The 15,679-nt window shown below is 68.0% G+C and overlaps 3 protein-coding genes across 4 annotated transcripts in view; 2 read left to right on the top strand and 1 right to left on the bottom strand.

Moving 5' to 3' along the window:
- The first annotated feature begins 506 nt into the window (after positions 1-506).
- FAAP100 (FA core complex associated protein 100) lies at positions 507-7,875 on the top strand. Of its 2 annotated transcripts, XM_068209936.1 has the most exons (10): positions 507-607; positions 1,133-1,306; positions 1,941-2,059; positions 2,263-3,218; positions 3,713-3,863; positions 4,778-5,532; positions 5,806-5,942; positions 6,537-6,653; positions 7,034-7,120; positions 7,194-7,875. In XM_068209936.1, the coding sequence occupies exons 2-10, from the start codon at positions 1,142-1,144 to the stop codon at positions 7,326-7,328; spliced, it is 2,622 nt and encodes an 873-aa protein (XP_068066037.1). In that variant the 5' UTR covers positions 507-607; positions 1,133-1,141; the 3' UTR covers positions 7,329-7,875. The 2 variants fall into 2 exon arrangements, with proteins under 2 accessions (XP_068066037.1, XP_068066038.1); XM_068209937.1 differs by lacking the exon at positions 507-607 and having other exon boundaries at positions 1,007-1,306.
- Positions 7,876-8,236: 361 nt separating this feature from the next.
- FSCN2 (fascin actin-bundling protein 2, retinal) lies at positions 8,237-11,937 on the bottom strand. Its single transcript, XM_068209945.1, has 5 exons — positions 10,436-11,937; positions 9,023-9,179; positions 8,817-8,938; positions 8,582-8,749; positions 8,237-8,500 (listed from the first exon to the last, which is right to left on the bottom strand). Exons 1-5 carry the CDS (start codon positions 11,256-11,258, stop codon positions 8,295-8,297), a joined length of 1,476 nt encoding a protein of 491 aa, XP_068066046.1. The 5' UTR covers positions 11,259-11,937; the 3' UTR covers positions 8,237-8,294.
- Positions 11,938-15,012: 3,075 nt separating this feature from the next.
- Positions 15,013-15,679, top strand: part of ACTG1 (actin gamma 1) — a 2,998-nt gene continuing 2,331 nt past the window's right edge. The window contains exons 1-2 of the mRNA XM_068209927.1: positions 15,013-15,151; positions 15,539-15,669. Coding sequence (XP_068066028.1) covers positions 15,547-15,669 — 123 coding nt within the window. The 5' untranslated portion in view covers positions 15,013-15,151; positions 15,539-15,546. The remainder of the gene's footprint in view (positions 15,152-15,538; positions 15,670-15,679) is intronic.

Genomic DNA, 15,679 nt, shown 5'->3' with positions numbered 1-15,679 from the left:
TTGGGGGGCTCGGGCTGGGGGCGGCAGAGGCATCGCGTTGGGGGGGTTCGGGAAGACCTGAAGAGGCTCAGCCTGGGGGCGTAGGGACATCACCTGGGGGGCTCAGGGTCAGTACTTGGGGGTCTCAAGCCGGGGGCTCAGGGCCATCACTTGGGGGTCTCAAGCCGGGGGCTCAGGTTCAGTACTTGGGGGTCTCAAGCCGGGGGCTCAGGGCCATCACTTGGGGGTCTCAAGCCGGGGGGTCAGGGTCATCACTTGGGGGTCTCAAGCCGCGGGGTCAGGGTCATCACTTGGGGGTCTCAGCCAGACTTTGGGGGGTCCATCCCCGTGGGCCAGGGTCTGCTCGGGGGGTCTCTGCCCCCCTCGGGGGTCGCACCCGGCCCCTCTATCAATAAAGCCGCTGCCGCCAGCACCGCCTCGCTCCTTTCTCCCCCCGTGCCGGGATGGGGGGGTCACTCATGGGGCGGGGGCTCCTCCCCTCCCGGTACCGACCCCCGGGAACCGCCCCCCGCCCCGCGCCGCTTTACGGCCTGTCGTAAACTCCCCCCCGCCCATTGCGGCGGCCGCCGCGCAGCCGTAAAGCGGAGCCGCCCGCGCCCCCCGCCCGGTACCCGCGGCCCCTCCGGGAGGGATTGGGGGGGGCGGGATGGGGGGGAGAGGGGCGGGGGCTTGGGTGGGGGCTGTGGGCTGGGCGGGCGTGGGTCTGGGGTGGGGGCTGCCAGTGGAGCTGGGCTTGGGGGGGCCTGGGGGTCTCAGTATGCGGGGGGCTGTGGGACAGTGTCCGGGGTACAAGGCCTGTGGTGTGGGGGGGTCGGGGGTGGGTCTGCAGGGTCGGGGGTACAAGGCCTGTGGTGTGGGGGGGTCGGGGGTACAAGGCCTGTGATGTAGGGGGGTCTGGGGTACAAGGCCTGTGGTGTGGGGGGGTCTGGGGGCTGTGGAGGAGGGAATGGAGGGGCTGGGGTTGATGCTTAGGAGGGGGCTTCTTGTGGGGCTGGGCCTGAGGGTCTCATTCTGGGGGGAAGGGGCTGTGGGGCACAGGGGTCTGCAGGGCTGTGTCACCACACGCTGCCCATCGCTCGGAGGTCCCGGCTCAGCCCCTCACACCCTCGGTGCCCGCTCCCCACATCCCCAGGCCGGCACCATGGCACAGGTGGGGCACAGGGTGGATTACCTGGCCGGATTCTGCTGCCCGGTGGGGGGGCTGGTGGCGGGCAAGCCGCGGGTGCTGTGCCACGAGAACGAGATCTACCTCTCCAACGGCACCGAGTTCGTCTACGTGTACGACCAGGAGGGCAAAGTGCTCAAGGTGAGGGGCTTGGCGGGGTGCGGGTTCACTGTGCCCCCCATCCCATCGGGACACCCCCTAGACATGTCCCCACTGCCTATCCCTGGATTCGCTCCGTCAGCATCCAACAAACAAGCCCTACAAGCAGCACCCTTTGTTTGGGGTTTGGTGGGGTTTGGCGGTGCTGCCAGCTGGCCCCTCTCCCAATCCAGTGGGACACACGTTGGATCAGACTCCACGGGCTCGTTCCCCCCAGCACAGGGGCTTTCTCTGCTCTCCCCCCAGGCCTGGCTGCTGTCCCCGCTGTCACAGCGCCCTGACTGACACGCTGCTGCCTTTGTTAATTTGTTCTGATTATCATTTCTAAGAAATCCACCGCTGTAAGAGCGGGATCTGCCTCCCACACTGCGCTCCCGCTCGGCAAAGTAGAGCACGTACCCTGCTCCCTGTTTTCCTTCCCCTCAGGGAGCGGGAACGACAGGCTGCCTCAGCCGCTCTCCCACCCTCCCGCCCGGGAACACCCAGCTGGGTGCTGCCCAGGCATCCGTTTGTCCCTGGAAATGGCTTTGGATCCCCCTCTGCAGGGAGCCGCCTTGTCCCTGCCCCCCCTGCGGGTGCCGTGGGAGGTGACATTTGGTTGTGTCCCCCCTGCCAGGCTGTGTTCCGCTGCCCCGACCAGGTGTGGCACGTGGAGCTGCTGCCCCAGCCCCGGCAGCTCTACATCCTGTGCGCTCACAGCGGGATCTACTGCGTGTCCCTGGAGCAGCAGAGCAGGTGAGCAGGGGTGACCCCCCCATCCCTGGGCTCCCGGGGCTGCCCTGCCTGCCTGGGGAACGTGAGGCTCTGGATCCATCTCTGCCGGTGCTAAAAGCTCTCCTGCAGGAGTTCACTTCCCAGGGCCAGGCAAAGAGGCGGCCAAGGGACACGCTGGCTTCTCCCCACGGCTTGGCTCAGAGCTCTTCCCTGTTTTCCCAAAGGTTAATGGAGCAGACGGACGGCGACGGCCAAGAAAGCAACAGCCCTTCCGGCGTCTTCCCGGTGGAAGCGGACGCCTGCATCTTCCCCGACGCCAGCCTGAGCATGTTCACCCTGCTCAGCACCTTCGTCATCACGCTGGCCCAGGACGAGGGCAAGTGGTGGATGCGGCTGCACGAGCTGCCGCGCCCGGAGCAGGACGGGCCCCCGTACCGGCAGGTCAGCCAGGTGGAATTCTGCCCCGGGACCCCGCCCGGGGACGCGGGGGACGCGCCGCCCTCCTGCTTCCTGCCCGTGCTGTGCTGCGCGGCCGCGCCCGGCACCCAGGGGCTCTGGTGCTCCGGGGGCTTCGTGCTGGAGGAGCCCCTCTTCAGCCTCCTCTTCGGCATCGACGTGGCCATGCTGGAGTCGCCCATGATCCTGTGCGGCTTCCCGGACGGGCAGCTCTGCTCCGTGCCCCTCAAAGCCCTCAGCTCCTCGCCCGCCGCCGACGGCTGCCGCGACGTGTCCACCCCGGCGCCGCCCGTCAAGATCCTGCACCACCTGGAGGAGCCCATCGTGTTCATCGGGGCGCTGCGCACCGAGCGCCGCACGGCCGACGACGACGATGACGGCGAGCCGCCCGCGGGCGAGCCGGGCTGTGACTGCGTGGTGGCCGTGGGCCACTACGGGAAGATGGTGGCCGTGAAGGCGGATCAGCGGGAGGAGGCCACGGTGCCGGAGCTCAGGGAATATTACCTGCGGGGGCCCATCCTGTGCGCGGCCTGCGGCAGCGGCTCCCGCATGTACTACAGCACCCACTCGGACATCTCTGCCGTCGACCTGGACTGGGCGGGCGACTCCTCGGACCCCGAGGACACGGAGAGCGGCGCCGGCGTGCTGCCCCCCGTGCTGTCCCCGGCCAGCCTGAGTATCTGTAGCGTCGTGGCTCTTTCCTTGTCCTCTCGGGCCTCGGAAGGTACTGGGGGCAGTGGGGTGGGATCCCACCTCTCCTCTCTCTGCAGCTCCGTGTGGCTTGGGTGGGGTTCCATCTTTCATCCTTGTTGGCTCCCATTGGTTTTGTAAGTTGTTCCTGTCCATTGGGATTCCTGCTCTTCCCTGCCCCTTCCCAGTCCCTCAATTTGGCATAGCAGGAACTGGCCAGCTGTGGGCTCCCTCCCAAAAGGGGGTGTTCAACGTGCCTCTGGACTGGCTGCCTGTGCCACCAGCAGGTCCCCTGTGTGACAGCTGGGTGCTGCTGGCCTTGGCTGGGGAGTGGCAGGCACAGGGTGGTGTCCCCTCTCAGGGGTCTGTGCATGAGCGGGGTGTGCTGTGGTGATCCATGTCTGTCTCCAGCATATCCTACTGCCTTGGGGAGGCAGTGCCATCCTGCTCCCTGTTCCCCCCACCTCAGCCATCCAGGAAGCCCCTGCTCCCTTCCTGGCCCCTGACCCGCCCTGTCTGTGCCTGCAGGGGAGTCGGAGCTCTTGGCCCTGTCAGCCAAGGGCCGCCTCGTGTCCTGTGGCCTGTGCAGCCCTGAGGAGCCAGATGTGGAGCTGACCCCTGCTGAGATCGGCCGGAGGATCAAGGAGCTCCTGTCGGGGATAGGGGACACCTCAGAGAGGTAAAGGTGGCACCAAAGCTGGGGGTTGTGCAGGTCATTGCCAGTAATTAATTATGGAATCACAGAATGGTTTGGATAAGACAGACCCCCATGGGCAGGCACACCTTCCACTATCCCAGGTTGCTCCAAGCCCCATCCAGCCTGGCCTGAAACACATCTAGGGATCCGGGGGCAGCCACAGCTTTTCTGGGCATCCTGTGCCAGGGCCTCACCACCCTCCCAGGGAACAATTCCTTCCCAATATCCCATCTAACCCTGCTCTCTGGCAGTGGGAAGCCATTCCTCTTTATCCTTCACTCCAGGCCCTTGTCCAAAGTACCTCTCCAGCTCCCTTGGCGCCCCTTTAGGCACTAGAAGGGACCCTAATGTCTCTCTGGAGCCTTTTTTTCTCCAGGCTGAACACCCCCATCTCTCCTCCAGCTTTTCTCTTGGAAAACTGCTCCAGCGTTTACCTTTCCTGTCTGGGAAGCCCCCCCAGCCTCGATAATATAAAACCAGTGTTTGAGGGCAGGCCCCTCCCCTGGCACCGCCACCCCCAGCGCTGTGGGCGGGCTGGCAGCGGCAGCCATGGCAGCAGAAGGTGGCACAGGCAGGGTGCCAGGCGCCTTCCACGCGTGCCAAGCCGGCAGTAACAGGCAGGGCAGGCACATGCCTCCATCCTCCATGGCTGGCTGTGTGTGGGGAGGGGCTGTGAGCGAGCCCCCACCTCCATCCACAGGGGGATTCCTGAGGGCTGGCTGTCCAGAGCCACTCCACAGGGTCAGCTCCGATGGGAACGTGGATCTGTGGCTGCCATGGCAGAGAAGCTGGGGGTTTCCTGTGGTGGGATCATGCCAGGAGCAGCTCAGCTTGGCAGCACAGCACTGTTCTGGCATGCCTCCTGTTTTTTCATCCCTGTCACATTGTCCTTGCAGAGTGTCCTTCCTGAAGAAGGCCGTGGACCAGAGGAACCGAGCCCTGGCCAGCCTGAACCAGGTGATGAACGTGAGCGCAGCGCTGCTCTCCAGCCAGGAGGGCCACAAGCCCATCGCCTGCACCGTCACTGCCAACTGGAGCTGCCTCCTGCTCCAGGACACCATCACCATCTCCTGCTTGCTGGAAAACTGCAGCGAATACAGCCTGGAGGAGGGCTGGACCCTCTGTGTCCAGCTCCTGGCCAGCCCCTGTGCCTTAGAGGAGGAATCCATGGATTCGGCCACCACCTTCACCTTCCCCATTGACCAGCTGCTCCCTGGGAACAAGCGGGAGCTGACGCTGCCCCTCGGCCCCGCTGCGGACACCAAGCTGGACCTGCCTCTGACCATCTCCTGTGCCCTCTACTACAGTTTACGGGATATTTTGGGCAGCGGCTCCGACTCCTCCGAGGACCTGGATGACTTCCTGCCCGACGACTCGCCCCTGCTGTCCCCGGACAGAGAGGGGATCTGCCTGCCCCTCAGCCAATGCACCATTGACATGCTCCAGTGCCTCCGTTTCGGGAGCAGCCCCCCCGGGCCCAACGCCCCCCCTGCCCCCTCAGACCCTGTGGAGACCTTCCTCAAAGTGTCCCGGGAACAGACTGAACCCGAGGAGGGGAAAACCCCGGCAGAGGAGAACCTGCCCCCCTCGGCAGCATCCATCCGGGTGTCCTCGGAGCTGCTGAAAACCGCTCTCAAAACCTCGGAAACAGGTGGGTCCCTGGAGAGGAGGATCCCAGGAGAGACAGAGAGGCTCCTGGGGCAAGGGTGGCACTGTCACAGCCCCTCCCTTGGGCGAGGAGGGCTGTGTGACCCCACTGCTCCCACCACAGCCTTGGCACACGTGGCAGCGGCATGACTGAGCTCAGCATGTCCCAGCATAGCGGGGGGGGGGTCCAGCCCGTGCTACCCCTGCCCCCTCAGGGGCTGCCTCGGGCACACGCTGTCAGCAGTGTCACATCTCTGCTCTGTCCTTTGGTCCCCAGATGTCCCACTTTGCTGTGCCACCCTGCGCTGGCTGCTGGCTGAGAACCCCGGGGCCGAGGCACTGAGCAGCACGGAGGTGGCATCGGTGTGTGGCATGGCACCCGACGGTGGCCACGTCCAGCTGCTCGTCCGAGAGGCAAGGAATGGGTTAGCCCTGAGCCAAGGAATGGGTCAGCCTGTGGGGAAGCTCCCTGTCCCACAAAGCCAGCTCCTTCCTGGAGCCAGGGAGACGAGTGGGTGCATGGCCACGCCATTCTGACCCCCTCCTCTGGGCTGGACAGGCAGCATTCCCGGTCCATTCTCCCAGTCCTGGGCTTCCCAAAGGCTGTGGTCATTTCCCTCCCTCTCCACACGTTCCCATTTCTTTGGTTCTAGAAAATGCACTTGGATTTGGGTTGTAAATCTACCCCATGCAAAATTCCCCTCTAAAGGCACAGGGAAAACAAGGATTTCTGCCCAGCTTTCCTGCCTGACCCCACCTGAGGGGCCCCTAGGTACCCGGCACAGGTGGATTTGCACCTGAGAGCTCAGATGTCCCCAGGGTGATGAGTGACAGTGTTAATTCTGCCAGGGCTCACCTGGTAGCACCGGGCTGGGGGCAGCTGCTCCTGGGAGGAGTGGGAGGCAGTGGGGGTGTCTGGAGCCTTCTGGGCAACCTGGTGCCTGTGGGGAGGGGTTCTGGCCCCCCACTGCCATCGAGGGTGGCAGTGACACTGCTCTTGCTGTCCAGGTGGCCATGAATGACCTGAGCCCTGCGGGTCCCATCCAGGCTGTGGAGATCCTGATGGAGAGCCCGTCCCTGGCCCACATGTGCAGGACACACCATGCCGTCATCCGGCGCATACAGGTACCCCCCCGGGGCAGGAGCACCCCAAAGTGACCCCAAACCCCCTGGAATGGAGCCTGGGGTGCAGTGGGGAGCGTTTCTGTGGCACCATGGAGTGACAGACCAGCACCACTGGGGGTCCCAGGTTGGGGGCTTGGGCTGCCCTGAGATCGGGGCTCCCCAGGGCTCAGGGGGTTCCCTGTGGTTGGGACTCCCCAGGACTCAGACTCCCTGAGATTGGGAATTCCCAAGGTTGGGGCTCCCAGGATCTGGGGGCTGCTGGAGCTGTGGCTCCGGAGGCTGGGACTCCCAGGGCTGGGGCTCCTGGGATTGGGGTCCCTGAGGCTGGGTGCTGCCAGCTCCCCCAGCACCCTCGCTCCCTCGCTCCCTCCCTCGCACAGGCGCTGGTGCTGGAGCAGGCGGCACAGGGCTCGGGACCCCCCGACCTCCGCATGCAGTACCTGCGTCAGATCCAGGCCAACCACGAGGTGAGCCCCCCGATCCCCTCCCCGTGGGGACCCCACCACCAGCCCGTCCCTCACCCCCGCCCCCCTCCCGCAGATGCTGCTGAAGGAGGCGCAGACCCTCCGGGACCAGCCGCCCCTGGGTGAGGAGGGGGCTGAGGGCTCTGCCACGGCCGAGAAGCTCCTGAACATCTACCGGCAGCTGCGGAACCCCAGCCTGGTCCTGCTGTGAGCGGGGGGCGGCCAGCCCGCCCCAAACCCCGCCGGCCGGGGTGGGGGCCCACGGGAGAGCCCCCCACCCCACCCCACCCCACCAGAGCAGGAACTGGGCCGGCGGAGGTCTGGGCAGGGGGTGTGTCTGTGCGTGTTTCGTGGTCGTGTTGTCGGCAGCACCGGGGGGGTCTCGGGGCTCCGGTGGCGGAGCGGGGGCTCCTGGGCTGGCCCAGCCCTGCCCCGCCGCCCCCCAGCCCGGCCAGGCCGGGGCAGCCTCCCGGGGCTGCGGTGTCTTGTGGATCCGTGGTAGTGTAGTGGCCGTGCCGAGCCGGGCCGGCCGCGGGCTGAGCCCCCCGAGCCGCCTTCAGGATCAGGACAAACAGGGTGCTGTGCCCGGGGGAGCCCCGTTTTCTGCTGGGCAGGGGAGGGGGTCTCCGCTCCCCCGTTGTTTCTATAAACGATCTCGTATCTCCATGCTGGTGCGGCGCGGTCCGGCCCCGGCCCCTCCCGCACCTCTCCACTGTCTGTAACTCTGTCGTCTGCCATGAAAACGATCCTGTTGCTCACCCCGTGCCTGGCTCTGTTCCTTTCCATCCTCCCGGAGGGTCCTGGCAGCTCTCGGGGTGGGGGTCTCCCACTGCCACCCATCTGCTCCCCCAGCCTGGCAGAGGAGCAAACCCCTCGGGCTCCTGCCTGCAGTGGCTTTGCTTTGCTGACCCCCCCATCCCGTGTGGCACCCCTGGGGGTCCCAGCATCCCACTAGCCCCGGGATCAGCCCTTTCCATGGGATCTGGGCGCTGCTGGGAGGGAAACAGGGCTGGATCTCGATGGGAAGGAGGAGGCGGCGCTGCCCCGGTGTGATCCAGGTGACTTTAATGCCACGAGTCGTGGGGGCGGGGGCACAGCTGCCACCCCCCCCACCCCGCTTTGCCAGGGACGGGCGAGTGCCCGTGGGCGGAGGTGGCCGCGGGGGGGGCTCCGGGGCTCAGTACTCCCAGAGCGTGGCCCGCAGCACGGACTCGCTGTCGGCGCGCAGGGTCCCCGCGGGGTCCCCGCGCAGGTACCGCCCGTTCTTCCCTTTGATGGCCACGCGGCCCCGCTCCCGGAACTCGAAGAAGAAATCCTCGGACAGGTCCCCGTCGCTGCACACCGACCCGCTGCTCGCCACGTACCAGTACTTGCCCCCCTGGCCTGCAGGGAGCCCCGGGGGGTGTCAGTGCAGGCCGGACGGACCTCCAGGGCCACCCCACTCCATAGACCCCCCCTGCCCACCTTGGATCTGGTAGGCGCCGTCGCTGAAGCTGATGTGGAAGACGTCGTAGACGGAGCGGTTGGAATCGAGCAGGTTGGAGCCCCGGTGGTAGCAGACGAAGCCGTGCTCCCCCCGCAGCACCAGCATCGGGCGGTTGATCAGCTTCAGAGTGAACTCCTCGTCCTCCCCTGCGCAGCACACAGCCCTCAGCACCCCGGGGAGCCCCCCGTCCCCCTTGTCCCCCCCAGCACTCACCCACGGTGTCGCTGACGGCCGCCAGCTGCCCGTTCCTCTTGGTGCAGACGTAGCGGCCGTTGCTGGCGCGCAGGGCCACGCGCCGCCCGCGCCACTCGATGTCAAACATGGTGTTGGCAGCACTGGTGACAGAGACACGCCGTGAATTGGAGGTGCCTGTGTCCCTCCCAAACCATCTCTCCAGCCCACACTGCAGCCTCACTCACATTTCGGTGGCCACGGCCTGGATGCCCCCGTGGGCCACCAGGGTCCAGTAGCTGCCGGTGTTGGTGTGGAGGCTGCACTTGTTGGTGTCGCGGTCGATCTGCAGCTGGAAGGTCTCGTGGTTCAGCTCCTCGTCCTGGTTTGCCGAGACATTCACACCTGGGGGGAGAGTGGATGTTGGTGCTGGTCCTGCTCTAGGCATGAGCACTGGTCACACTCCAGCCGTCAGCGCCACTCCTGGTCCAGCAACTGGCACTGGTCCTGTCCTGGCCCTGGGCAGCAGCCTCAGTCTGGCCATGGTCACTGATCCCACTTTGGCACTAGTCCTACTCCAGTCATCCTGAGTGACCCTACTCTGGCCATTGTCACCAATCCCAATCCAGCCACAGGCACCGATCCCACTAGAGCCATTGTCACCAGTCCTACTCGGGCCATCAGGACCAATTCCAGTCCAGCCCATTGTCACTGTCCCATTCCAGCCACTGGCACCCATCCCATTCCAGCCATGGGTATCGGTTCCACTCTGTTGGCCATTGTCACCAAAACCACTCTGTCCATGGTCACTGATCCCGCTGTGGCCACCGGCAGCGATCCTGCTCTGGCCATCAGGACCAATCCCATTCCAGCCATTGTCCCACCCCAACCATCACCTCTGCTGCCCCACGGCCGCCCTCCCCCTCCCCCCAAATCCTCCTGCGAACAATTGTGCTAATTGGGCTGGTTAATCAGCTTGTCACCGCCGTGTCCATCTGGTCACAAACCCCTATTTATAGCTGGTCCCCCTCGTCACCCGGCACTAAGCTGCTTGGCACAGGGGTGGCACCGTCCCTGGGGGGCACCTGGGGGCGAGTGGGGTCCCTTGGGTCTCGAACAAGGGGTTCTGCTCAGCTGTGGTCACGTCCGCTGGCTCTACGCACGCGTGTGCGCACAGGGCATCGTGTGTGCTGCGCACAGGCACACGTGTGGACCTGTGGACGCTGCACGGAGCATGGCACACCTGTGTGTGTGTGTGTGCACGTACACACCTGCGCACACCCACAGCCCTGCACGTGTTCACACACACAGCCCTGTGCACGCCCACAGAGCCCTGCACATGCACACTCGTGTGTACACACGCACCCACGCCTTCCCCCCCAGCCCTGCCCACCCCACAGCTGCTCCCACTCCATCCTCACTGACCTCAGCCCCACCAGGCAGACAGGACCCCCCGTGTCCCTCTCCAGCAGCCAGGTTGGGGTCCCCCCTGTCTCCAGGATGTGGCTGTGGGATCCCCCCCAGACAGGCACAGCACTGTGGGATTGCTACTGTGGGGTTTGCCCCGGGGTGGGGGCTCCAGGGGTGCTCCCACAGAGTTGTGGGTGCGTGGGGGTCCCTGGGTGGGCAGGGAGCGGACTGGGGGTGTGGAGAGCTCTTACCCTGCCGGATGGAGACATATCTGCCATTGGCCGCCGTGAACACCACCTGGGGGTGACTCTCCTCCAGGTCAAAGAGTTCATCTTTGCCCGGCTTGGAGCTGCGGCCGGATTTGAGGGTGCCGGTGGGTCCGGTGGGCGCCAGGTATTTCCCGTCGCAGTCTTTGAATGCCAACTTGCCGGCCTTGAACTCGAGGGTGTAGCCGGTGCCAGCGCCGGGCTCGGGCACCAAGGTGCCATCGCAGCGCAGGTAGCGCTCGTCGGCCGTGCGCAGGCTGTACTTCTTGTCCTGGAAGCAGAGGGTGATGAGCGCGTCCACCCCCCAGGGCAGGTTGCTGTCGGTGGCGATCTCGTCCTCGTGGGCGCTCAGGTGGGCGTAGCGGCGGCGGCTGACGCTCAGCAGGTTGGCCTGGGGGTGCATGGCCAGGTGCACGGTCCAGAGCTCACCCTCGGTCACGCTGGGGGCGAAGCAGGACAGCCGGTCCTCACGGCCCCCGAAGAAGCGCCGGTGCGGGGCCGACTGCAGCGCCCAGCGCCCGTCCGACTGCGTGATGATGCTGAAGCCTTCGTCCCGGCCCGGCTGCTCCGCCTCGCAGCGCACCTTCCCGTCCTTGTCAGCGCCCAGGTACCGGCCCAGGTGGCTCTTGAGGAAGACGATGGAGCTATCGGCTTCATCCTGCTCCAGCGTCCAGATCTGCTTGCGCTTGAGGCTGGGTGCCGAGGCGTTCACCTTGTAGCCGAAGCTCTCCGCCGTCAGGTACCGGCTCTCGCAGTTGATCAGTCCGAACTGGATCTTCAGCACCTGGTGGATCCCATTCGTTGGCATCTTCCGCCGAGGCGGGGCGGCCCCCGGGGGCCGGCGGGGGCTCCCCGGCGCTGCCGAGCCCGGGCGTCGCGGCGGGGCCGGACGGAGCGCCCGCGGCAGGGGCGGCTGCGCTGCCCCGGACCCACGGAGCGGGACGGGGGCCCGGGGGACTGCGACCCGTTGATTACCCGCAGGTGGGATTACAGACCGGCCTGGTTGCGATGGGCACCGGGGGCGCCCGGGCGAGGGGGCACCGCGGCAGCCCCCGGCCACGCCACCGTCCCTCGCCGCGGCCCCGTCCTGCTGTGGCGGAGCCGCGGGTGGAAAACTTGGGTGGGAACCCGATCCGGGCCGGTGTATCCGTTCCGATCCCGGCGGGTTAAGGTTACCGGCCCCTCTGATTCAGCAGCGGGTCACCTCCAGCCGCGCCGCCTCCCGGCCAGCCTCTAAGCGCCTTTTCCAATTAGCCAGGCATTTTGATTAGTGTAAACCTTTTATCCTGCTTTGGGGCCCTTGGCCTCCATCTGTCCTCTGGCCCCAAATCCCTCCTGCAGCTGTGGATCGGGGTCACGGACGACCCCAAGCCCCCGGAGCCAACCCCCTGGGCGTGGGCTCCTTCGCGGCTGAGCCCGCCTGGAATTCATGACAGAGATGAGGGTTCGGCCCCATGGCGGGGGACAGGAGAGGATGGGGGTGGGGGGCAGGAGCGGTGTAGGGGACAGTCCCCACTCCAACCCCAGCCCTGCTGGGACCCCCGGCCTCGGCCACGCTCCGCTGGGGGCACCTGGGGACAGGCGGGGACAGGCCGGTCACCACCGGGCCCCCCGAAGTGCCCCGACCCCCGTGCCGGGGTCTGGCCGTGCCGCGGCGATGCCGCGCCGGCTCCCGCCGCCATCCCCCCGGCCCCGCGGCTCCGGTGTCAGCCCGGTGCCCGGTTATTGTTCCCGCACACAGCCCAGCTTTGGTTGCTCATGACTTTTTCATGCCGGGCTGGCTCTGCCCGCGCCGGGGGGTGCCGAGGCCCCCCGAGCCGCGACACCCGAGCCGCAACCGCCCGGCCGCTGTAACTGACCCCCGAAACGGAGCCGGGTCGGCTTTCGGGACACGGCGCGGGGAGAAAAAGTGGGTCAGGGTCCTGGGGGCCCGGCGGGGCCGTGGGTGGCAGGGCGCCCGCGTGGCTCTCGGTGGGTGCCCGCCGGCACCTGCCCGGCAGCGCAGCCGGGAGCGGCATTTATACATCCCGGCCCCCCCTCGCCCCCCCGGCGGGGTCAGGTTCCCCTCGGGGGGGCCCTGGGCGCTGTCCCACGGGAACAGCGTGTCCCTGTGTCCCCCCGGCCTGGGGACAGCCAGACCCCTCCCCACTGCGGGCTGCTGAGACCGGACATGCTCGTGACAACCCCTCTGGCCGGGGCACCGCAGGGGGCTGGGGTGGGTGACCCCCCGGGTGGGTGTCCCCACGATTTCCATCCAACACCCTTGCCTGGAGGAAAATGGGAGTGCTGGGCTGCCGGGCGGGGGCAGTCCACAGCTCTGGTGGGGGGCTGGCAGAGTGGAAGGGTTCAGCTGTGCCCCACACGCCCGGGGGGGGTCAGGCAGGATCTTGGGGTGGGGGTCGAGGTCGGGGTCAGGAGGGTGTCGGGGTGCTGATGGGGGACCCCCTCCTGGTTTCCACGCAGGGAGGGGTGTGGGGCTCTTGCGCTACCCGGGGGCCCCAATCCCTGGTCGGGAGCTGGCAGAGGAATGGGGGGGCCTCAACCGTGCCCCAGCAGCCCGGGGGTGTCAGGGCAGGGCTCGGGGGTCCGGTGGGGGATCGGGAAGGGTATCGGGAACCTGCGAGGCGAGACCCCCCTATCACCATCCCATCACTCCGCCCCTGCGAACGGGCAGCAGGGACGGACGGACGGACGGACGGACGGACGCACGGACACTGGGCAGCGGGGCGGGGCGGGGCGGGGCGGGGCGGTGCTTCCTCCTCCTCCTCCTCCTCCTGCTGCTCTTCCTCCTCCTCCTCTTCCTCCGCTTCCTCCTCCTTTTTCCTCCTCCTCCTCCTCGTCCTCCCGCCCCTGCCCCTCCCTGCCCGGCCCTGCCCTCCCTGAGTCACGGGTGGGGGCTGCCCACGCGGGGCGGCCCCGGTGCTGTGTCCGGGGATGCGGGTGTCACCTGCGCAGCCCTCCCCAGCCAGACCCCCCAGGGCCCTCCATGTCCCACCGCGGCCCGGCTCGGGGACACGAGACCCCTGGAGCTGTGCCGGGCCCCTCCAGGACCCTTGCCACCCCCCCCGAGGCCATCTCGAGTCGCTGCCGTCTCTGTACCGCGACAGTCCCCGTGTCACCCATCCCGGTGGCACCGGGAGCTGCTGGGAAGGGCTGGGCAGGGGTGGGAACCCGTGGGACGTGGGGACGGTGACGCCAGTGGCCAGCACTGCCATGGGCCTGAGTGGCACCAGGAGCTGCCGTGGGTGGCTGGTGCGTGGGCCTGTGGAACAGCGTGCGGCTACCTGGCACGGTACCTGGCACGATAGGTGGCTACTTGGGATGGTACACGGCTAATGTGACATGGGACATTGGCTACCTGACATGACATGGCTGCTTGACATGGGGTGTGGCTACCTGACATGGGGTGTGGCTACTTGAATTGGTACATGGTACATGGCTGCCTGGTGGTACACGGCTACCTGGTGTGGTGCCTGGGCCTCTGGCACAGCGTGTGGCTACCTGACACAGTGTGTGCCTACCTGAGATGGCACAAGGCTACCTGATGTGATATGTGGCACCTGACACAGCGCATGGCTACCTGACATGGGGCGTGGCTACCTGCTCCCACTGCAGGACCACTCAGGACCCCGGGCACACACCTGGCTGGCAGTGCACAGGTGGCAGCCATGGCCGTGACCCCCCCATGGCAGGGGGGGCACAGGGCCCGGGGCACCCCCCGAGGAAAAGGGGCTCGGGTTGGGGAGCCCCCAGGCTGCGGGTGCCGGAGTTGGGGCTCCAGGGGGGCTGGGGTGCCCCAGCTGGGTGTCCCTGGGATGTCACCTCGGGTGTGCCGTGTCCGTGGGGCGCGGGGGCAGCACAGCCGGGGCTGCGGGGCTGGGGGAGCGCGGGGGCAGGGGTGCCGTGCCCCGGGCAGAGGTGTCACCTCTGGGACACGCAGTGTCACCGGGGGGTGCGGGGCAGAGCCGGGGTGCACAGGGGCTCCCCAGCGCCGTGCTGTGGGGAGGGGGCACGGTTGGGGGGTCCCGGGTGAGGTGTGCAGGACCCACGGGTGGGGGGTCCGGGTGCCCTGGGAGGGGGTGCAGCTGGGAAAGGGGGGGGTGCCGGTGCCAGGTGGGCTGCAGGTGCCGTGAGTTGGGGGGGTCCCGGTGCTCGGGTGCGGGGTGCAGGTGCCGCGGGTGGGGGGGGTCCCGCTGCCCGGGTGGGGTGCACGTGCTGCCCGGTGCTGCCCAGGGTGGGGGGCGCGGTCCCAACGTCGGGGTGCGGGGCCAGGCCCGGCCAGGCCCGCGGGGGCCCGGCACTCCCGGAGGCGCTGCCGGGAGGGGTTCCGGAGCTAGCCCGGGGGGGGGCGCGGCCGGGGGGGTCCCGCCGGGACCGGGGATCCCGCTGGGATCGGGGGGTCCCGCCGGAGCCGGGGGCGCCCCCCCCCCGCGCCCCCCCGCCCCATGCAGGTTCCGGGGTGCTGAGGGGCGGGGCCACCCCGGCAGCCACCCCACGTGGCCTGGGCCGCGCCAGCCAATGAGAGCGCCTGTTTCTGAAAGATCTCCATATATGGCGATGTTCTCGGCCGAGGAGGCGGGGCTCTCGTCCCCGGGGTATAAAAGCGCGGGGCTGGCAGCCGTGCGGTCTCACTCAGCCGGCGGCAGCGGACCAGGCGGCACCGTCACCGCAGCGCCCACAGAAGCGACCCCCGCGCAGCAGGTACCGCGCGGCCCCGCACCGCGGCCCCGCCGCACCTTTCCCCGCGTGCCCCGGGGGGCGGGCTGGGCCGTTTTCACCACGGTCGGCTCCACGCGGCCCCGCCGTGGGCTGCGGCCGAGTGGCGCGTGTCCTCCCCCCTTGCCCCCCCCCGCCGCGTTTGGATGGTGTCGGCCGTGGGCACGGGCCGGTGGGGGTGTGGGGGGGGGCTGCGTCGCCATTGGTGGAGGTGCTGGGTGACGTCAGCGCGCGGGAGATTCGAACGAGCCGGTCAAACGGGAGGAACCATCGGGGCGCGGCAGCGGGGGGGGCGGGCGTGGCCCGGCGCCAGCGGCTCCTCCCGGGGCCGCGGCGGGCGCTGACCCGGCCCTGCCCTCCCTCCCGCCGCAGCCTCCGCCATGGAAGAGGAAATCGCCGCCCTCGTCATCGACAATGGCTCCGGCATGTGCAAGGCCGGGTTCGCCGGGGACGACGCTCCCCGCGCCGTGTTCCCCTCGATCGTGGGCCGCCCCCGGCACCAGGTGAGGCGGG

Source organism: Anomalospiza imberbis, chromosome 19, assembly GCF_031753505.1.
Source record: "Anomalospiza imberbis isolate Cuckoo-Finch-1a 21T00152 chromosome 19, ASM3175350v1, whole genome shotgun sequence".
NCBI lineage: Eukaryota > Metazoa > Chordata > Aves > Passeriformes > Viduidae > Anomalospiza > Anomalospiza imberbis.
This window is presented reverse-complemented; position numbering and strand designations above follow the sequence as displayed.